Source organism: Eleutherodactylus coqui, chromosome 4 (assembly GCF_035609145.1).
Source record: "Eleutherodactylus coqui strain aEleCoq1 chromosome 4, aEleCoq1.hap1, whole genome shotgun sequence".
Classification (NCBI taxonomy): domain Eukaryota; kingdom Metazoa; phylum Chordata; class Amphibia; order Anura; family Eleutherodactylidae; genus Eleutherodactylus; species Eleutherodactylus coqui.
Genome location: NC_089840.1, coordinates 22,722,048 through 22,745,919, shown reverse-complemented (window position 1 = coordinate 22,745,919; position 23,872 = coordinate 22,722,048). Strand labels below are relative to the sequence as shown.

At 44.4% G+C, this 23,872-nt stretch overlaps 2 protein-coding genes across 3 annotated transcripts in view; both read left to right on the top strand.

Annotated features, from left to right (window-relative positions):
* Nucleotides 1-23,872, top strand: part of ROBO1 (roundabout guidance receptor 1) — a 434,821-nt gene that overhangs the window by 198,753 nt on the left and 212,196 nt on the right. The gene's annotated exons all lie outside the window — the stretch shown is intronic.
* LOC136625142 (uncharacterized) lies at nt 13,258-22,767 on the top strand. Of its 2 annotated transcripts, none has more exons than XM_066599138.1 (2): nt 13,258-13,703; nt 20,285-22,767. In XM_066599138.1, exons 1-2 carry the CDS (start codon nt 13,689-13,691, stop codon nt 22,193-22,195), a joined length of 1,926 nt encoding a protein of 641 aa, XP_066455235.1. In that variant the 5' UTR covers nt 13,258-13,688; the 3' UTR covers nt 22,196-22,767. The 2 variants fall into 2 exon arrangements, with proteins under 2 accessions (XP_066455235.1, XP_066455236.1); XM_066599139.1 differs by having other exon boundaries at nt 18,936-22,767.

Sequence of the window (23,872 nt, the reverse complement as noted above, 5' to 3'; positions counted from 1 at the left end):
GAAACAGAGGGACAAAGACCAGCCGGGTAAAGAGCATGGAAAAAAAAAAATCATGAGATACGGTAGCATAAAATGACCCCAGATCACCTAAAAAATTGCTCAGTGATTTTCGCAATTTCTAATCTGGTCCCTAAAAATTCCGCACCCATAGAGAGTTTAAAGTAGCGGTGGGGCTATAGTGATATAGGCTAGAGTACTCAATATAATACTACTAGTGATAGAACTGATAAAAAATCAATTCCCCGCACTCTAGAGCATTGTGTCTGTCATTTCCTTCATTTTTCATAAAACATTTAAATAGAAAATGCGTAAGCGTCTGCAGGATGATAATCCTCCCAGGGCTCCATACAGCTGTGCTTGTAGAAGTTCAGCAACTCTACGAAGGTCCCCTCATCACTGAACACTGTGAATGCACTTTCACCGTGTTCAGTGATGAGGGGTCTGCAGCGGGGATGAAAGAATCCCCTGTCACAGCTGTGGCAGAGGATTGCGATGCCATCCCATTGGGATGAAGGGAACCCCTGCAGCGATGATTTCTGGGGGTGGGTGGGGGGCTTGAAATATATTAACCCTACCCCAAAAATCATCCCTAGTTGTTAAAAGTTTTAAAAAAAAGTTGACTCATCTACAAGCGCTGTCCGGCTCTTCTCTCCATCCCCTCAGTCTTCATCTGTTTTCTGGTGGCCGGGGATTGAAAAATCCCCACCTCCAGAAAGCGCTGCCTCTGATTGGCTGAGCGCTGTGACCAATCAGAGGCAGCTCTTGGCGCTGAAAGAAATAGGTTGGCATCGCAGTCCTCTGCCACAGCCATGGCAGGGGATTTTTTCGTCCCCGTTGCAGACCCCTCATCACTGAACACTGACAGTGCTTTCACGATGTTCAGTGATGAGGGGACTCCCTGCGGGGATTAATGGAATCCTTTGGGAGTCCTCTCATCCCCTGTCACCTCTGTAACATCACACGATGTCTTTGTATGTAGCACGGATCTTACCGGGGTGCATTATAGGCACGCATGTCCTATCTTTTGTAGGTGCGAGTATTTTGCGCCTCTAAAAAATGGACATGTGAACACTTCATAGAAAACCAATCGTTCTAATAGATGTAATTTTTTTTGCGCACATAGGCACACAAAAAAAATCGTTCGTCTGACCGCGGCCTGAGTGTTGTTCCACAGTTGTTTTTTAGAACTGTTTTGTTTTGTTATGCTCATATGGTTTTTGCTTTTTATGGGTTTTTTGTTGTCGTTTTTATGGTTTCTAAGCACATTAGGTTTTTAATATACAGCGTGTCTCAAAAGTGTGGAAACGCCCACATAGGATAAAAATGGTTTGGCAGACATTGATCCACGCTGTTCAATTAGCCTATACATAAGATGTACATTAAAAAAATTACACAAATGTATGCAATATTAAGTACGCTTATAATTTAAACATAAAGCCCCTCTGCTGGGGTACATTTTTTTAAAGGTTGGGAAACTCCTTTAGGCCTTAGGGCTTAGTCACACGGGCGTTTATTGCCGCGATTTGCGCATGCGCAGCGCTCCGGCGACTTTTTAAAACCATTGCTTTGCAATGGTATCGGACACATGAGCGCTTTTTATGCGCTCGTCCGATAAATTAGAGAACAGAAATCGCAGATCGCACCTATCTGCGATCTGCGATTCCTGTTCTCTTCTCTATATGCGCTCAACGGGGCCGGCGGCAGCAGCGCCGACCCCATTGAGAACATATAGAAGACAAATCATTCTTCTCTGCCACAGCTGGAACAGCTGTGGCAGAGAAGAACGATGTTTGCCCATTGAATTCAATGGAGCGGCAATACAGCCGCTCCATTGAAAGCAATGGGCTGCTGGCGTGCGCGGGGTTAATTGTCGGGAAGGGGTTAAATATATAACCCCTTACCTGCAATGCATCCTTAAATGTGAAAAAATAAAAAAAAAGGATGTTCTCACCTGCTCCCGGCAGCTGGAGATCCCGGCGGTCGGCCTGCAGTGGGTGTGAAGGAGGTGTGACTCAGGCTTGCCCCTGATTGGCTCAGCCTGAGCCAATCAGAGGCTGAGCTCAGTCACACCCATTCATGAATTCATGAATGGGTGTGACTGAGCTCAGCCTCTGATTGGCTCAGGCTGAGCCAATCAGGGGCAAGCCTGAGTCACACCTCCTTCACACCCACTGCAGGCCGACCGCCGGGATCTCCAGCTGCCGGGAGCAGGTGAGAACATCCTTTTTTTTTATTTTTTCACATTTAAGGATGCATTGCAGGTAAGGGGTTATATATTTAACCCCTTCCCGACAATTAACCCCGCGCACGCCGCAGCCCATTGCTTTCAATGGAGCGGCTGTATTGCCGCTCCATTGAATTCAATGGGCAAACATCGTTCTTCTCTGCCACAGCTGTTCCAGCTGTGGCAGAGAAGAATGATTTGTCTTCTATATGTTCTCAATGGGGTCGGCGCTGCTGCCGCCGGCCCCGTTGAGCGCATATAGAGAAGAGAACAGGAATCGCAGATCGCAGATAGGTGCGATCTGCGATTTCTGTTCTCTAATTTATCGGACGAGCGCATAAAAAGCGCTCATGTGTCCGATACCATTGCAAAGCAATGGTTTTAAAAAGTCGCCGGAGCGCTGCGCATGCGCAAATCGCGGCAATAAACGCCCGTGTGACTAAGCCCTTAGGCTCAAGTTGCATCTATTTTGCATTCCTAAATATGGGTTTTATCAATCAATATGGATGAAAAATGTTTTTAAAAGCATAACTGTGTTCGTTAACTTTTGTGAAGTAGTTAAAAATTCTATTGAGTCAGGGCTGGCCCCAAGTTTGTGTCGGCTCTTGGGAGACAGAGTCTCTGTAGGCTCATTTGCAGTGTGTCATGACTCATGAGGCAGTAAACCTGCAGCAGGGCATACAGTGACCATATAACATGAGATGCCAACTCTACAGACTGTATACGTGATTAAAGTACCGTTTAGAGATGAGGGAGCATACTCGATAAGGCAAACTACTTGAGCAAGTACTGCCTTATTCAAGTACCTGCCCGCTCGTCTCTAAAGATTCCGGTGGCGGCGCGGGTGACAGGTGAGTTGGGGGAACGGGGGGGGGGGGGGAGAGGGAGAGAGAGATCTCCCCTCCGTTCCTCCCTGCTCTCCCCCGCCGCTCCCCGCCAACTGCCCGCTGCTCCCCGCCCCCCGCCGGCACCCGAATCTTTAGAGACGAGTGGGCAGGTACTCGAATAAGGCACTACTCGCTCGATTAGTTTGCCTTATCGAGTATGCTCGCTCATCTCTAGTACCGTTATATCTAGCGATCACAGATGATGTCCTCTCTGACCGGAGTCGTTCATTTTCTCTATTCTTCTGTATCTGGCTCAGACCGCCATGCCAACTTCTCCTGGCCACAACTTGTCTCTGTCTCCTGGCTTTTTCATCACCCTCTCTACATAATATACACCTTTACACAATCTCACATTCTATGGTACCAAATATAGTAGTAATGCCACCTATGGTACCCCAAACAGTAGTACTGTCTCATTTGTTTGCCCCCTGTAGGCCCCACATAGTAAATGTTGCTTATAATGATCCTCACATAGTAAGAGTGGCCCCCATTTAGCAATAACGCCTTATGTTCCCACTCAATCAGTAATATTGCTCCTTTTGTCCTCATTCACTAATACTCCCTTTTAGAAATAATGCCCCCTTTTCAGAAAAAAATGCCTCCGTTTTGTAATAATGCCCCCAATTGCCCACCACCTCTTCAGAACTCATGCTCCCAATATCCCTTTGTATTTAATTAAAAAATCAAACAGTCCATGCTCACCCCCATCTTTCCCTGGCAGCTCTAATGAGTGGGATGTCCACCACTCACTTCTGCTTTGTGCGATCATTTGACAATCGCATAATCGCTAAGCCGGAAATTGACTGCAGGTGAATGTCAACATTTTTTTTAAATGTATAACTCTTCAAATTAAAATCAGACAGGGGGCCCGACTGCTATACCCCCCTGGCTCAGGCCAGGCGGAGTGCCCCCATCTCCCTGACTCAGGTCAGGCACAGGAGGAGTGCCCCCAACTACCTGACTCAGGTCAGGCACAGGTGGAGTACCCCCAACTCCCTGACTCAGGTCAGACACAGGAGGAGTGCCCCCAACTCCCTGACTCAGGTCAGGCACAGGTGGAGTGCCCCCAACTCCCTGACTCAGGTCAGGCACAGGTGGAGTGCCCCCAACTACCTGACTCAGGTCAGACACAGGAGGAGTGCCCCCAACTCCCTGACTCAGGTCAGGCACAGGTGGAGTGCCCCCAACTCCCTGACTCAGGTCAGGCACAGGAGGAGTGCCCCCAACTCCCTGGCTCAGTTGCCCTCGGCATCTGCCCAGGCTTGTAGGGTGCTAACACTGAGCCTGTATTGAGATATCCTAAGTCTAAACTATCCAGTTGTTCTTTTTGCTCATTTACATGGCCAGATACAAAAGCTACTACAAGAACCGTCACACAACTTTTCAGTTTTCAAGTCTCAATGCAATTATATATATATATATATATATATATATATATATATATATATATATATATATATATATTAGGTTTGTATGTGGAATTGTGTTCTTTTTGTATACAACACTGTGTTGTGCATTATTGCTTCTCTCACTTCTGTGACTGAAAGTCATTGGTGGTAAATGAGGGAATCGGTAAACATATGAAAGCCTCGGGTCATAAATGTCCCAAATTTGGCCACCTGAAGTTTTGTGAGTGTCTCCTACGGAGAGCACACAACCCAGTATTTTATTTGGTATTACCTAGATAGGTCTACAGAACTCCTCTCCATCATCTGTCCCTTCATTGTCTTTTGTTTTATTATCTGTTAATCATTAGAGACTTTGACCTAATCAGTGCAAAAAGGAATTCCTAACACTATCAACACTGAACGCCACAGGAATGTAAACACATGGCTGGCATCCTCTCCGAGTATAAACACATTTTATAGCCCATTTTACAATGTTTGTTACATGGAGAGGGTACATTGTGGTAGAGACAGAAAACTGTGCCCCCGGAAATGGCTGGTCTTGCTCCAAAAACTATAGAGACACATATATTTACTGGAGTGCAGAACATGTCTATCACAGTATACACATCCGAAAATGAACTCCCACCGAGCAATCCCTGTTCAAGGTCATGAAAGTTGTGTTCCTACTCTTTTTCTGTTGATTGGAAAATAAGCAGCGCTGAGCCAAATCTTTTTCTCGATGCTTTAATAACACAAAACCAGACTCTATGTGTCTCACCCAACCAAGTTGCCCGCCTGGATGATAGACTTCTCAGCGGGAGGGGGCGAAGCAAGGTCTACAATTAACAGTCTCACTATGTTCTAGAAGTCCTTGCCCGGTACCATCTTACTTCTTCAAGCAGGATTCTGCTCTCCTAGACTTATCTGAAGAGCGGGTGGGAGCCTTTTTTCTGTTGCGCTCTGTCACCTTTAGGGACTTTCACATGGGATGGAATATACCACAACAGCATTATATTTCGCACCAACATCCGATATTAATGTGGAATTATCAGCAGGATTCTGCTATTTTCAATTTTGCCCCCAAATCTGTATGTTAGAAGTGCAGATTTTGCGGTTGAATGTTCCGCAGGAGGGCATTTTCCATTCTGTGTGAAAGGACTCTTAGCACACAATGCTCCATTTATTGCTTTACTCCCTCTTCATGAGCATGCGTAAACGCCAATATCTCTCTACTCTCTACTACTCAGATCTCTCTCTACTCAGTCTCTCTCTCCTATTTCTCTTTTCTCTCTCTTCCCTCTCTCTTCTCTCTCTATTCCCTATCCTATCTCTTTCCTCTCTATCTTCTCTATCTCTCTCCTCTCTCCTATTGCTCTCTCCTCTCTCTCTCCTATTGCTCTCTCCTCTCTCTCTTCCCTCATCTCTCTCCTCTCTCCTTTCTATTTTTCCTTGCTCTTTTCCCTTTCTTTCCTCTCTCCTTTTATTCTTGTCTCTCCTTTCTCTTTCTCTCCTTTCTCACTCCTCTTCCCTTTCTCTCTCTCTCTTCTCTCCTTTCTCTCTCTCTCCGCTCTCACCTTTCTTTCACTCTTCTCTCTCTCTCCTCTCCCCTTTCTCTCTCTTTCTCCTTTCTCTCACTCCTCTCTTCTTTCTCTTGCCCCTCTCTCCTTTCTCTCACTCCTCTCTCCTTTCTCTTGCTCCTCTCCTCTTTCTCTTGCTCCTCTTCCCTTTCTCTCTCTCTCTCTCTCTCTCTCGCTCCTCTCTCCTTTCTCTCGCTCCTCTCTTCTTTCTTTTGCTCCTCTCTCCTTTTTCTCGCTCCTCTCTTTTTTCTCTTACTCCTCTTTCCTTTCTCTCTCTCCTCTCCCCTTTCTCTTTCTCCTTTCTCTTGCCCCTCTCTCCTTTCTCTTGCTCCTCTCTCCTTTCTTTTGCTCCTCTCTCCTTTCTTTTGCTCCTCTCTCCTTTCTCTTGCTCCTTTCTCCTTTCTCTTGCTCCTCTCTCCTTTCTCTTGCTCCTCTCTCCTTTCTCTTGCTCCTCTCTCCTTTCTCTTGCTCCTCTCTCCTTTATCTCGCTCCTCTCTCCTTTCTTTGGCTCCTCTCTCCTTTTTCTTGCTTCTCTCTTTTTTCTCTTACTCCTCTTTCCTTTCTCTCTCTCCTCTCCCCTTTCTCTCTCTCTTTCTCCTTTCTCTCGCTCCTCTCTCCTTTCTTTTGCTCCTCTCTCCTTTCTCTCGCTCCTCTCTTCTTTCTCTTACTACTCTTTCCTTTCTCTCTCTAACATCCCTTTTTCCTCTCTTCTCTTTCCTCTCTCTCTCCCACCCCCTTTTCATTTAGAGACCACTGTACCCTCTTTTAATCTCTTACAGATGCCTAAGGGAGGCCGAAAGATCATTCTACCCCATAAGAGTCAACCAGCACTATAAATGCCCAGTGATAATTGGGCGAGGTGGGTGGACAGGATGGGGGGGGGGGGGCTGTTACAGATTTTGAATTCAAAATAAATGTAAATGACTCTTGTATGTAAGATCAAAAAAACCATTTCATTGACTTCCAATACAACAAGGGGCGCTTTATTCTCAGGACATTAGTTTCCGTATAGTATAAAGTTTATGCACTAAAAGATGAACCTCCACACTTGTCATTCAGGTTGCGGACATGGCTGAATTTTACAACATTGTCATAACAGTAGACACTGGAGATACTTGGCCCATTTCTCCACAGGAGTTTAGGGTAATGCTTTGTTGTGTAAGGCCACATTCAGGCCTTCGCTAACGTATCTATCTATTCTGGGAAAGGTCTCATGTACACATTCTTCAGACTGAGGGGCAAAGCACATTATCGCCTTCTCCATCATTGTTGGACTGCTAAGATCTGAGACGGCCAGCTGGAGCAGCTGTGTTTCCGTTTGGATCATGAAGCTCCCAAACTTTCATCTTCTATTGCTGTCTCAGCTGCTCGTCTCAGGCAGAGGCTATCCCATAATTCAACCTCATTTCAAAGAAGTGTAAAGATCCCCCTCGGGATTCCTCCAGGAGAAGGTCTTGCGCTAAGTAATATTTATTTTTAGATTGTAGTTTAATAAGAAGAATCTTTATTTCTGTAGCACCAACATATTCGGCACAAATCAGAGGGAACACATACCGGCAAACTCATTTATATATAGTATTATGCAATAGGGAAACATACCCTGTTCACAAGAGCTTACAGTCTATGAGGAGGTTGGGGTGACACAAGAGCTTGCAGTCTATGAGGAAATAGAGGGGGCACAACAGCTTACAATCTTGGAGATGGGAGGTTTGTATGATGGAGGATGTTGGGCCGGTTTCACATGACCTGATTTCCATTGTGGAATCCAAGGTTGGCATCCACACGGAGGATCCACAGCAAATGGCATGCATTGAAAGGTATATCATTTCGCTTTTTCCTTCACACTCGCGGAAACGAATTGCGATCCCCGTGAGCGGAGGAAAAATCGCAGCATGCTCAATTTGGCTGTGGATGGCCTCCATTGAAGTCAATGGAGGCTATCCGATCCGCAGCCATTCCTCAATTGATATTAGGCCATGGGTACCCACGTCATCGCCTAGTGACGGCTTGGGAAATACAAATATTTTTTTTTTTAATTCTATGTGCATGACCAACGGTGAGCAGGAAAAGAAGTTACGCGGGGTCACCGGGCGGAGTCAGAGACAGATTCTGCTGCGGGCTCCCGTATGTGAAACCCAACTAATTTGTGTGAGACCGGCCTTAGCCTGAGATCATTAGCTGAATGGAGAGCATGGGTAGGGTGGTGGACAAAGATGAGGTAGGAGATATAGGATGCTGCAGCACTATGGAGAGCTTCATGGATGAGAGTGAGGAGTTTATATTGTATTCTATAGTTGACAGTGTAGTGACTGGCACAGGATGGGGGCATTGGTGTAGAGATTGACACAGGATAGCGGCATCGGTGTGGTGACTGGCACAGGGGGGAGGCATGAGTGCAGCAGCTGGACAAAAAAAATGAGCCTGGCTGCTGCATTCAGGATGGATGGGAGAGGGGAAAGTCTAGTGAGGAGAAGCCCGATCAGTAGTGAGTTGCATAAGTCAAGATGAGAATGGATCAGGGCAACAATAAGGTGTTTTTATGTTATAAAGATTATATAGAAATTGTATTTTCTTTGCACATTTCAGAAACGTGATGTTATATCCATTATAGCTAAATATTAATTCCAGAGTGGGAACATGAATATGATTCATTCCTCATCACGCGATTAGTTATTCAGTACTTTGTAAACTTTGTAACCCCGACTGATAGGACTATTGATTGAGTCATCATTGACTGCTTTGGTATAAAATGTATTTATAAACCCTGATCGCTTGACCCAATGTGACTTCAGAATCCATAGAAGATATGTTAGCAAATATATTTTTCTCTGTTCAGGTCAAAGATTTTCTCTATGATTGTAGTTAGTGAGTCAATAAACCGGTCAAAGGTTGTCAATGGCAAATTGCAAAGGTTTTCAATGCAGTGAGAAGCCTCCTGCAGACTCTGAATTAGCACTTGTAAGGGGAAAGGTATGCCTATTTTACACTGAAGGAGAATATTGTTCAGTATTTCATATTCCTTCAATTCCCAGTCATTGTTATAAGGCTTGTATAAAGAGTCTAACAATGACTTGCAGGAAGGCTCTCATCCAATAGGTGGCGCTGCAGAGGTATTGTTCCTTCTTCCTTATTTGCATATATTCCCCAGAGGAGCATGCATGGCCTTATAAGTCTCCTCCGTCACCTTCTAGGTGGTTTCTTTAAGGAGAAAAGATACCCTTCCCAACCCACATCATATACCTCTCACTAGCAAAGCCAGAAAACAACTGCATATTGATTAGGCGCAAAACCCCCCAAACAGCTGTCTGTGTATGGTATTATGGTTTGGTTTTCAATTCCCAATCATTCTTATGAGGCTTGTATAAAGAGTCTAACATTGACTTGCAGGAATGCTGCCATCTAATAGGTGGCGCTGCGGAGGTATTGCTCCATCTTTCTTACTTGCACATTCCTATGTGGAACACTGAAGGTCAGTGATTAAACTGCATGGTAAGTGCACAAGCCGGTGATGATTTTTCTGCTATCTGAAACTGAACGACGAACCAGAAGCACACAAGTTGATTCAGGTTGTATGAGGGCCAAACAATTGTTCATTCATTCATTCTTCATACTGGTTCATTGCTGTTCACAGCACATTCCCCATTTACACAGGTTCTCGTTTCTGTTTCAGGTTGATGCCAAACGGAATTTTCAGCAACGTTCTGCCCAAAACAGGGTTGGACTCAGGGTCGTAGCTAAAGGCTCATGGGCCGGGTGCAAGAGTTTATCTTGGGGGGCCCCCCAACATCTCTTAAACCCTTAACGCAGAGGCGCAACTTGAAGCTCATAGGTCCCAATGCAAAATCTGTAACAGGGCCCCCAACTATAATGCTTTATTCATAGTACTGGGTTCCATATATGGGGCTCCTGGGCCTGTGTGCAACTGCATCCCCTGCATTCCCTACAGTTACGCCAGGGGTTAGACTGTATTGGTTCACTCAACACGATCCAAGATATATGACCACCTTTATACCATCAGCATATGATTTGTCGGGGTGCCACCTCTGTTGATGTGCCTGGTACTCCAATTCAAGTTCACTCACTTGAATGGGCTCAGCTGCAGTACCAGAATAAGCCACATGTTTGTACAGTGCTGTGTCAGTTCCTGCATTAATGGAGGCCCTGGTCCTCAGCAATGCCCCTCTGTTGCACTAATCATGGTGGTGGTAGGGGTTGGGGGGGAGGGGGGGGCACAATCACACAATGATGGCATATCCTAAACATCAGTGTAAAATCCCAGAGACAAGTCTATTTAATTTAACTTATAGATACATCATAACCTTGTGAGATTGGTTACCAACAGAATTCAGAAATCTTCCATGATACATATAATGAGCTCGTGGCAACAGCAACTATCTGATATAGCATCCTTAAATCTCTTCTTTGTCCATGTATGTCTGCAACTCATTTGCATTTTATGTACACAGAAGACAGAGTTTGGAAAGCTGTAATTACTTCTTCCACTTATAGGATGTAACCATTAAAGCAATGGTAATCCCGACTTCAAAGACTCGCACGTAAAGAGGGCCTTTTTTCCTCATGTGTAAACCCTTTAGAAGAAGTGTATTTGTGCGGTCATCTGAGCTTTACATCCGTTTTAAGATCTGCACAGTAATGATCTGGGAGTAGAAATTAGTGGCTGTGACCAGAGGGAGTTATCCTATAACTGATAGGGTCTGCGAGTCAAAAAATAGCATCTTCAAAGAGAAGGGCTCCATGTGGTCCTAGATCTCCTGGCCCTAAAGTAATGGAAGATGGAGGGTCATTTGTATGTCAAAATTATGTTGCAAATTGTGTAAAAAAAATGCACTATAAATTATACTAAAGTATAATACGTACTGTAAATAGATCCCCCAAATCTCTTTTAATGAGGTCGTATCAAGAGCACAACCCCTTGTTCATATGTTCCACAAGGACATATAAACATTAACCCTTTCCACTCCAATTTGTATCCTAGTTTTCCTAAGGGGATTACCCTTTTTCTGCCGTTATACAAGGGTGCTATCTGCTGGCTAAAGCCAGTACTGCATGAGGCGACACGTTGGATAGGCTCCGACAGCAGAGAGGCTGGCAATATACAGTAAGAGAACCCTGACGGACGTCTTCCTACATCGGAGCTGTACAGCCTTAAATCATAATGTCTTCGGACGTCAGACAGTGGATTGGAAAGGGTTAAAGAGCAGGCTTCTCCCTCTATGACACAGAAAGGAGAGTCACTGAGTACAAGTGGCTCCCATTCTGGTGGACCTTCTGCCATCCTGAATGGGCGTTCATGTACATTTCCCATGCATTGATAGCAGCAGCCGAAGTGTATTATTAGCCAAGGCTTATCCCAGAAACATCATCTGATTTGGTGGTCGTACCAAGAGCAGGAATCGGGGAATCAGCTCTCCGACACAAGTTACGCATTCAGGGAGAGGTTCTGTATGTTGGCATAACGCCTGTAAAATATATTTAGGGCAAATTAACAAAATATTTATGCCAGGGCCCTGGGATCAAAAAGTGGAAAAAATTTGGCACATAGCATATTTGTGCCAAAATTTGCAACTTTTTCTCATGACTTTTGAAAAGTGAATGGGACTGAGTAAAGGTGGAGCCATGACATCCCAGCGCCCACCAGATTTACTATCAGTTATGCTACAAATTGGCATAAATCATAGATGAAATTGATGATTTCAGATTGTGGTAGACGGACGGCTCGAGATGCGGCAAATGTATTAACAGAATTATGCATTTTCATACAATCGGCGCATATTCCCCCAGCAGCAGTACTCTAAGTTTCTGTTCACATCCATGTTTGGGTATTTTGCTTTTCTGTCCCATTATGGGAACACAAAAGGGGAATCCCCTGGTCGAAAGGGTTGTTTCGTGATGGAACTGAATGGTGCAAAACAGACCCCTGTAACTATAAGGGGGCCCCGGTCATCCAGCACTTCACCAGGCAAAAAAGTCCTACACGCAGGGTATTTTTTGTCCAGCATTTCATACCTGATGTGCAATGGAACCTCAGAAAGCAGAGTCCGAGTGCAGATGTGAACATGGCCTAAGAGCACCTTTACACTGGACGGCAGTCGGGCTCATAAGAGCATAGCAGCCGTCCCCCTGACTACTGTCCGACTATTATATGTTCAAGGGAATGGAGATGGACTGGGCTGGGGTTGTTTTGGCTGCCTGTCTCCATTCACAGCAAACGGGAGGCAATCAAAAATCGAGCAGCTCCTGTTTACACGGCCCGATAGTTGTTTGGTTTTTAGTTTTGCTGAAAACCAAGTGACTCCGACAGGTGAGCGATTTGTGCTTTGTTGGTGGCCGCGTGTACACAGGACGATTATCACCTGAATTAGCTGTTTGCCATGAGAATTCAGCTGATAATCGCCCCGTATAAAGCTGCCTTGGGACTCGTGTAGGAAATGCCAGATAAATGTGCCCTTATGCTTTTAGGATAGAACACTGCACCTTGTGGCGGCACATGGAACTACACCATACAGCCTCCTGCATGTCATTAGGTGAAGCCTAAGCTTGTTTTGTTTTCGGGGTAAATGGTTTCCATCTATTCTTTAAAATTGCTGTTAAATGAATCTGCAGTAACACCGAAACTTCTCTCCTATCAAACTTTTGTGCCGCTCGTAAATGTACAATATAGATAACAAGAGCCGATAGTTTTGCTGAGTTGCTACAGACGTTCCTTAGACCTATATGAATTGTAACAAGCAATTTGCAGCGACCTCTGAAAGTGCTTAGTAATCAAGACTATCTTCAGAGGTGGCCAGTGAACTAGAATTGAAGCTCCAGCCATGCAGCCCCTGAACAGCTTTATATGAGTCACAGTTAAAGACCAGCTCTGTCTTCGTGTAACACGTGCAGATTTTCCTATAGACTCACTGCAAACATTTGCAGCATATTTGCCCTGCATTTTGCAAAAATATTCAAAAGTAGCCCAGGTCCTCATTGGCTGCTGCTTTGCTGCTGTTTACACCCAGTTTAAGCTCCAGCAGTTCCTTTTTCTATGTAGATGTTCCTATTTAGCTGCTACCCTGCTGTTTGCAATCTACTTACAGGTGTCCTAAGTAGAGATGAGCGAGCATTGCCCTTAGTGAGTACCTGCCCGCTCGAGACAAAAGGTTCGGGTGCTGTGACACGTATGGGATACGATTGAACTGGATGATTGTGTAATCAAATAACTAGTTGCCGTATGAGTTAACCAGAACTTCAATGAACTAATGACCTGTCTGAATATTCTGCTCAATGCAGAATATTATCGACATATATGGTAAGACAGCAAGAATGACTCATAATATAACACAGATGTGATAACTTCATGGACAAAATATTCAATATATTGTGTTGCCAATCATCTACTACGCATGTCTAGAACCTGAATAGCCATATTAGAATGACGTATATACCCATAACTGCGCAGAAGCAGATATGCCACGTAGTGTAAGAACGGCATAAATAGCAGTGATCTTCAGGGAAGAGTCGGGACTCGTTTTGTTGTGGTCGATAGACGTATCGGCGTACTAATCGGATTCCTCCTACCAATCGTACCTGGAGATCCCCCGATTGCGGAGTGATGCTACAATATCCGGTGATGTATTGATGCTTAACTTTGTTACCCATGTGATCTCAATGCCTATATGTTAATTAACTATTTTACTTACATATACTAAAGAGTAAATAAACTCGTGTTTTATACTTGTCTTACCTCAGACTGTGTGCTTAACGGGTATGTTAATGAGGTTAAAAAATTGCCAAAATCTTGAGCAGGTAAGACATAAATTGGCGTAGTCTGGCAGGATATTGTTGTCTTTGGTAAGGTTATATTACTGTATAATTTGGTATTGTGACAGTGCTTCTCAGTGCACGGGGGGGTTGCTGTCGCCATATTAGATTTTTGGCCCATTGCCAAGGGGTTCAAATGGTTATAACTTTGCTTTGATAGGTGATAGAGTAATAATAGTAAATACAAATTGATAGTTGCAGTAAGTAGTCCTTGTTGAACCCATTGGCATACTGCCAAAATATTATAAGTTCTGTAACTTTGAAGCAGGACTTGGGAGATTGGTGCCAGTTTGCACGGTGGTGTCTAGCAGTAAAGGGGACCACTGTGCAAAATTTCACCAATTGGCACGTTGCCAAAATTTTCAGAGTTCTGTAACTTTGAGGCAGGACTCGGGAAATCGGTGCCAGTTTGCAGGGTGGTGCCTCGCCGTAAAGGGGACCTCTGTGCAAAGTTTCACCAGATTGGCACGTTGCCAAAATTTTGTAAAGGGGAACTCTGTGCAGAGTTTCACCAAATTGGCACGTTGCCAAAATTTTCGGAGTTCTGTAACTTTGAGGCAGGACTCGGGAAATCGGTGCCAGTTTGCAGGGTGGTGCCTCGCCGTAAAGGGGACCTCTGTGCAAAGTTTCACCAGATTGGCACGTTGCCAAAATTTTGTAAAGGGGAACTCTGTGCAGAGTTTCACCAAATTGGCACGTTGCCAAAATTTTCGGAGTTCTGTAACTTTGAGGCAGGACTCGGGAAATCGGTGCCAGTTTGCAGGGTGGTGCCTCGCCGTAAAGGGGACCTCTGTGCAAAGTTTCACCAGATTGGCACGTTGCCAAAATTTTGTAAAGGGGAACTCTGTGCAGAGTTTCACCAAATTGGCACGTTGCCAAAACTTTCGGAGTTCTGTAACTTTGAGACAGGACTTGGGAAATTGGTGCCAATTTGCAGGGTGGTTTCTCGCAGTAAAGGGGACCTCTGTGCAAAGTTTCACCAATTGGCAAGTTGCCAAAATTTTGTGAGTTCTGTAAGGGGGAACTCTGCGCAAAAAGTTTCACCAATTGGCATTTTGCCAATAAGACAACAATATGTTTAGAAAAAGAACCAAGAAAGATAAAACTAAAATCGTTCAGAAAATAGACATCCCCGGCTGGTCCGAGGGTCCCTATGATATATTAGCTCAGGAGTTGATGCATAGTGGGCTTGCAGAATCATGGGATAGTAAGCTAAAAGATTCAGAGCCCCTCGATGTCGTTAAGGTACTCGAGGAGACCCCTGCCAAGGCAGGTGACGCAGTTCAGTTGGGTAGGAGAAATTGGGTATTGGCCTCAGCCTATAGGAATATCCATAAGAAGAAGTCCCAACTAATAAGAAAACTTAATCAGACGGAACAAAAGTTAGTAGAATCTGAAGGAAAGAGAGTGGTGTTGGAATGTAACCAAAGGCTGATAAAGGAAAAAATAGAACATTACCAGAATATTGCAGAAAAGGCTGTTGTAAAAGTTGCTCAGAATAAATATAAGGGGCGTAAAGGTAAAGTTGATAAGCGAAAGGTATCGAAAGCTATAGCTTCTGCTTCTGTGAACTGGGACCCAGATAAGTGGGATGGAGACTTATGGGATTCCTCATCTTCTTCGGGGGAGGAGGACTGGCATAAGGGGGATTGGGAAGACCCACCCAATCCAATAATTGATCCACCTGCTTTAAAACGTGCCCAGCCCATTAGCAGAAGGAAGGAAACTACTGAATATGGACCCGATACCCAGCCTATCGTAGGTCATGATGGGCAAAGGTTGCCCAGGTATGACGATCAGGGAAACTATATGTACGATGCCGATGGGAGACTGTTGGTGCAAGAAGAATTGGTGCCACATAGGCGCACCAGGCTTACCCTAGAGGATTTTTCTCAGTCAGAAGTTGATGATATACTGAGTAGATTTAGGCAAAGGCCTGGGGAATCTGACATACCATGGTTGGTCCGTCTATTTGAGCACGGGGCGACTGGGGTAATGTTGGATCCAAAAGATGCAATGAGATTTGTTACTCTAACTAGAGATCCAGTAATCAGTAGAAATTTTAGAGAATATTTTCCTAATCATCAAGGAGAAAGTGCTATTTCCCTGTTTAATATAGTAACCAATGGGTTTCTTAATAAATTCCCAACAGAGGCAGACATTCCAATCAATGACAAACCTTGGTACACTATCAGGGATGGCATTGAAAGGTTGAAGGAGGAAGCTATGAGGGTCTCATTAATTATCATCGAGCATATGGAAGATTATTTGGAGACTCGGCTGACAGCAGGAGTTAGAAATCGTTTAATTAAGACTGCACCTTCGGCTTATAAAGCCGTGATGATGACCCTACTTCTATCCATGACTAATGAGCCAATGTCTGCGGTCGTGGCTAGAATGCGGGAATTGCAAGATATGGGAAACTGGGATAGAGAGGAAAAGCGAACAGATCGTGATAGGTCTAGGAATCCTAGTTCCCAGGGGACTGGTGATTCAGGAGTGCCAAGGGTATCTCGTAGAGATATGTTTCAGGCTCTCCTGAAAGCTGGAGTCTCCAAGGACGCCATTGATGGAAAAGATACAGGTGATTTGTGGCGTCTTTATAAACAGAAGGTATTATCCAACAAAAAGGTGGATAAAAGGGAAGATTCAGTGGCCCCAAAAGCTTCTAAAAAGAGAGAGAAGCAGGTCACTAATTTAGAACCTAAGAAATTAGAATGGGAGGACTTTCAAAAGATCTATCCATGGAAGGAGATGGCTGCAATGGTAGCTACCCAAGTGCAGGACCATTTGAAGCCATCTGCTCCGCTCCTGGAGGAATCAGATTCTGATTCCGCATAGGTAGCAAGCCAAGCCCCTGTTTGGGTTAGGCGGGATGACAGACCCTATGTCCCGCTAGCCATACATTGGAAAGGGGGTAATGTCCAAAGGGTCCCAGCTTTAGTAGATACAGGGGCGGAGGCTACTCTGATTTATGGAAATCCCAAAAAGTTTAAAGGTCCAAAAGTTAATATTTCAGGATTGGGAGGAAAAGTTACTGAGGGAGTACAGACACAGGTAACTTTGAAATTGGGCAATTTGCCCTTACGTAAATACACGGTGTTAGTAGTACCTATTCCGGAATATATCATTGGCATAGATATTCTGAAAGGATTGACACTACACCTCGAAGATGGTAAGTTTGCCTTTGGCGTAAGGAAAATAGGGATAAAAGCTTGTCCAGTTACGGTGGGAAAGGTCAAAATGCCACCCGTACACATCCCTCCTGCAGGAAAACTGGTTGCTATGAAGCAATACAGAATTCCTGGAGGTCACAAGGAAATAGGAGAAACCATTAAGGATTTGGTCGATGCTGGGGTTGTGAGGCCTGCAACCACAGCATGGAACAATCCGGTATGGCCTGTGAAGAAAAGTGATGGGTCTTGGAGGATGACTGTCGATTACAGGGAGTTGAATAAACAAACACCTCCCTTGACGGCAGCTGTCCCAGACACCATTACAATTGTGGAGCAGATTCAAAGTCACAGTGGACAATGGTACGCTGTGATTGATATCGCACAAGCGTTCTTCACAATTCCAATAGAAGAAAAGGCACAAGATCAGTTTGCCTTTACGTGGCAAGGACGTCAATATACGTTCACTCGATTGCCACAAGGTTGGATACATAGTCCAACCATCTGTCACCGGACGGTGGCAGAACATTTGGATGAGTTTGATTTACCATCAGAAATGCAGTTTTCACATTATATCGATGATATAATGATTCAGGGACCGGATGAACAATCTGTAAAGAAACAATTGGACAGACTGTTGCATCATTTGCGAGAAAAAGGATGGGAAATAAATGATAGCAAGGTGCAGGGCCCCTCTCAGACGGTGAAATTCTTAGGAATTCAATGGAATAAGGGCCATAGGGAGATTCTCCCTAAGGCAAGGCAGAAAATCTTAAATTTTCCCACTCCGAAAGACAAGAAGGAAACACAATCCTACATAGGATTGTTTGGATTCTGGAGACAACACATTCCGCATCTGGGGCAGCTTCTTGCTCCTCTTTACAAGGTGACTCGCAAGAAGTACGAGTTCACGTGGGGAGAAGAGCAACAGGTTGCATTTGAGGCAGTAAAAGAAGCCATACAACAGGCTGTAGATTTATGGCCTTTACAAGATGGTGAGATAGAACTTCATGTATCAGTTCAGCATATGTATGCAAACTGGTCATTGTGGCAGAAGCAAGGGGGCAAAAGAGTGCCACTAGGCTTCTGGAATCGGAAATTACCAGATGCAGGAGAAAAATACACTCCACTGGAGCAACAGCTGTTGGCATGTTATTGGGCCCTGGTGGATACTGAACAATTGACGACAGGACACATAGTCCTTCTAAGGCCGCAAATACCCATCATGAGTTGGGTATTATCTAATCCAAAGTCCAATCGGATAGGACATGCCCAGGAGCAGAGTATCATTAAGTGGAAATGGTACATCTCGGAAAGAGCGAAAAAAGGTGAAGGAGGGATAGCTGCCCTGCATGAAAAGATAGCTGATATCCCTCCAGATGGTCAGGTTACACCAGTAGCGCAAATGGAGGAATCCCCAGTAAAGTGGGGAATACCTTACTCTGAGTTGACAGACTCCCAAAAAGAGCATGCTTGGTTCACGGATGGTTCGGCCAAGTATATCAGTGGAAGACGTAGATGGAAAAGTGTAGCCTTTAATCCGAAATTAGACAAGACGTTGGTCATGGAAGGAGAAGGTAAGAGTAGTCAATATGCAGAACTTTGTGCAGTATTCTTAGCTCTGAAGCAGGAACAAGGGCAAGAATGTCATTTGTATACGGACTCATGGTCAGTTGCCAATGGTTTGGCCACTTGGATCATGGGATGGAAGAAGAACGACTGGAACATTCATGGTAAGGAATTGTGGGGGAAAGAGCTTTGGCAAGACATAGAGGAATTCATTAGGAGTACCAAAAGTACAGTGTTTCATGTTGATGCTCATGTCCCTCTTGACTCATTGGAACGTTTATTTAATTCTCAAGCAGATGCGGCAGCATCGATTTCTGTTGCCATACAAGAACCTGACAAGGAAAAGGAAGCATGGCTTCAAGGTACAGCTGTTTGGGCTCACCAAAAAAGTGGACACTTGGGAGAGAAGGCCACTTACAGGTGGGCACAAGAAAGAGGTATCCCATTGACGGTGGACATGATCAAACAAGTAATCGCGCAATGTCCAGTATGTCAACATGTGCAAAAACGAGAAGTGCCTCATACAGTAATGGGACACATAGGGAGAGGCCAGTTGCCAGCGCAGATTTGGCAGATGGATTTTGTAGGGCCCCTCCCTGAGAGCAGAGGATGTAAGTATATTTGTACAGCAGTAGATACATTCTCAGGTCTGATGGTGGGATTCCCATGTAAAACAGCAACACAATGGAGTACTTTACGTACTCTGGAAGTTATTACCCAGTATTATGGGACTCCCCTGCAGATCCAGACAGACAATGGTTCACATTTTACCGGAAATCAGGTAAAAGAGTATGCCAGTAAAAACAACATAGAATGGGTATATCATATGCCCTACTATCCACAGGCCGCGGGCCTGGTGGAACGAATGAATGGGTTATTAAAATCTACCCTGAAGAAGCTCACTGAGACCGACAAATATGGTCAATGGAGAGATAATCTGACTGCTGCTTTACAGATTATCAACAACAGGCCCATCACTGATTCTATGACACCCTTAATGCGCATGCTAACACCCAATCTCAGTATAGATGTAGCTAAGGTAGAGACAATCTTATACTGGAAAATTAATCCAGATGTGCAGGCACCTTATAGAGCCACTCCTGCCGCTGCAGGATTGGATCTATACGCTCTTGATACGGTGGTGATAGCCCCGGGAAAGGTGAGTACTATTCCCACAGGGATAGGATGCAAGATCCCGGAGAATCACTTCGGGCAGATAGCCACTAGATCGAGTTTTGCTCTGAGAAGTGCAGTAGTCCTAGGCGGAGTCATAGATGCAGATTATCAGGGGGAAATTAAAGTAATCATGATAAATTTAGGAACAGATCCTCTGATAATAGGGAAAAAGGAGCGCATGGCACAGCTGCTATTAATACCAGTGTATCTGACACAAGTGGAAGAAGGGGTGGCCCCCACTGAACTTACTGTAAGAGGAGATAAAGGTTTTGGCTCAACTAATGTTACTAATGTAGGGGCCAAAATATGGGTTCAGAATCACCAAGGACCGCCCTCCCCGGCAGAGGTTATTGCTGTGGGGAAAGATCGAACTTTGCTTATTATGCGACCCGGAGTAGAGAAATGGGAATATGTCCCACAAGAAAAGTGCTATTTGCGGGAATAATGCTTGTTTCCTTGCCTTCTCTAGAATCACATAATCATTTTTGGAATCCTTGGCGTCATGTGTTCGGTGTTCGCAGTAGGTGATGCGTGGACGCCAGGGATCCGCGTCAATGACACCGGAAGGAATGATTATTCGTGGGGCTGGAGGAATTCAACCCGAACCAGGAAGCAAGACAACTTCACTTGTGAAGCCAACCAGAAATGTTATATCGTGAATATTACCTTTGATGGGACTATCTGGAGTGGAAATCCATTATCGCATATAAGTTCGACCTACCGTCCTTCATATGCACTGCATAAGGCAACGGGACAAATAAACATTACGTCACTTGTGAAAGTGTCCTGCTGTCAGAGACCAAAAGAGTTGCCATATCTCAATTACTCCCTGGTGATACAATATGTTCAGAATTGTACAAATACGGGAGTGCAGTTTTCATTTCCCTTAAATGAGACAGAAGTAATTACGTGTGGGAATGCAACGGAGATCGAGAATCGGGCCATGTGGGGCCAGTTCCTGGTATTCGTGAACATTAATGCTTCTAAAATAGATCCTGGACATATAAAAAGGGTTCCATCCACCTGTCGCCTGGTGGGACGAGATGCTCAAAAGACTGTTATACAAGCCTCCGTGCAGTTTCCACCCTCAAGGACTTGTCCTACCAAGCGTTCCCGTCGAGCTTGGTATGATACCTTACTCGGAGGCTACGGAGCGCTTTCTGGGACTATTAATGGTTTTGATATAGAGACTTTAGCTAATCGAATGCATAACGCGGGAAGTGGTATTAAAGATGTGCTCACATTGCAGGCTAACTGGATGCCCACTATATGGCAGCCCTTTAGTATGCAAACGGATGTGGACACAATAATGCTTGATTTGCAAGATGCATCTAATAGGTTTTCATATGAAATAAATTCTAACATATCTAACTATGTTAATTGGTCAATATGTACCTTGCAGACCATTTATCAGCAACAACAAAAGAACACACTTCAAACTATGCTCATGACTGGCAATGAGCAAGTGTGGAGGACCGTGTTCAATCAGACTATAACTGAGACTGATTGGATACAGTTGGAGGCGCAGAAAATGGTTTGCAATGATATATTATGTAAAGGGACCATATTCATATACAATGTTACTAAAAAGAATGTGATGTGTAAGTTTGTAGTTCTCCCCTTACTTATAGGTGTTCCAGAAGATATGCATTTCTGGGTACCTAGATTTAACGGGATTTACATTGATGACCAAAATAGAACTCATGATTTATCATTGTGTGATGATACATTAGAAGGGACCATATGCAAGGTCCAATCGGCTGTTTATGAACCATGCTTATTACAAAATACGATCAATGTATGTGAATGGACTGTGCTGCCACTCACTTTTAAGATGATGGTTGAAATAGCCCCACAGGAGGTATGTTTGGCAAGTAATCAACCTGTTGTACCTGGGATGGTTGTCCCATTTTCAGGATGCTTGCGAAACGTATCTGCACTTGTTTGGGAAAATGAGACCTTTGTGTTATTACCCGAACAAGACAAGACAGTGGCTGTCAATTGGCAACCACTGCCTTTAAATGTGTCAAATTGGGATCTAAATTTGACCAAATTCAAAAAGTTGTTAGAAGACACAGAAGAAGTACAGCAACATATTAAATTGCTTAATAGATCTTTGGCAACGCATATTGTAAGTACTACTGTAATAGCTGGCAAAATTGTAAAGATGGGATCGGCTATTGCTGATGCCACGTCACACCATTGGTATGACATCTTTATGGGTTATTCATCATCTGCACAAACCACTCTTAATTGGCTAATACATCCTGTTTTGGTATTGGCCATAGTTGTAATACTTTTATCGCTATGGAATTGTTTCATGGCATATAAGGTATTCTGTAGAAAACCAAAAGTTTTAATGGTATCATACGGCAAATAGTGAATGATTAAGGACCGATTGTGACACGTATGGGATACGATTGAACTGGATGATTGTGTAATCAAATAACTAGTTGCCGTATGAGTTAACCAGAACTTCAATGAACTAATGACCTGTCTGAATATTCTGCTCAATGCAGAATATTATCGACATATATGGTAAGACAGCAAGAATGACTCATAATATAACACAGATGTGATAACTTCATGGACAAAATATTCAATATATTGTGTTGCCAATCATCTACTACGCATGTCTAGAACCTGAATAGCCATATTAGAATGACGTATATACCCATAACTGCGCAGAAGCAGATATGCCACGTAGTGTAAGAACGGCATAAATAGCAGTGATCTTCAGGGAAGAGTCGGGACTCGTTTTGTTGTGGTCGATAGACGTATCGGCGTACTAATCGGATTCCTCCTACCAATCGTACCTGGAGATCCCCCGATTGCGGAGTGATGCTACAATATCCGGTGATGTATTGATGCTTAACTTTGTTACCCATGTGATCTCAATGCCTATATGTTAATTAACTATTTTACTTACATATACTAAAGAGTAAATAAACTCGTGTTTTATACTTGTCTTACCTCAGACTGTGTGCTTAACGGGTATGTTAATGAGGTTAAAAAATTGCCAAAATCTTGAGCAGGTAAGACAGGTGCCGGCGCAGGGGAGCAGTGAGTAGCGGCAGTCAGCAAGGGGGGGGGGGGCGGGGGGGAGAGAGGGAGAGAGAGATCTCCCCTCTGTTCCTCCCCGCTCTCCCCCACAGCTCCCTGCCCGCCGCCGACACCCGAACCTTTTGTCTTGAGCGGGCAGGTACTCGCTAAGGGCAATGCTCGCTCGAGCAATTGCCCTTAGCGAGTATGCTCGCTCATCATTAGTCCTAAGCCATCCCTTCTGCCAGTACCATACTAGCAGGGACATCCATTCCCAAACTTCCCATTCTGCCTTCTGCAATCAACTGCAAGGCAGCATATGAATAGCAACTCCTTTGCTATATGTAGTAACTAGCAGTGTCTTCATGTCCCTGTTAACGGAGAAGACAAATGCCCAACAACAGGCAGTAGATTGCAAAAGTGCTGGAAGGGAGACCCCTAGTGGCAGCTACTTCAAACTTGATTTTCAGTGGTAAAAGAAAGCTATTTTTAACCCTTTGCAATCCAATTTTGGATTCAGGGTTTCCTAGAGGGCTTTCTCTTTCTGTCATTATACAATGGCACCATCTGCTGGCTAGAGCCAGTACTGCGGTATGGGACATGCTGGAGAGGCCCCCCGAAAACAGAGCAGCCAGCAATCTACAGTAAGAATACCCTGCCGGACTTCTTCCGACATCGGAGCTGTACAGCCTTCAATCAGAATGTCTTTAGACGTCAGACAGTGGGTTGGAAAGGGTTAATGCAAGTATATTTCAAGATTGATAAGACACACACAGGCTGTTAGATGAGCAGAAGTTTTATGAAACGTTAGTGTCCATTTAAAGCATATTAGTCACTTCAGGTGGCTTTTTGGAGTAAGCCGCCATGTGTGTGCATGAGATATAATGCTATAGCTGAGTATTATATGACTTGTATCTTGCACTTATCACCCATTTTGCCCTTGGCAGATTCAATCTTTGAAGGTGGGCATGCACATGGTCAACTGAAGCAGCCATATAGCCATTTCGGGTGATCA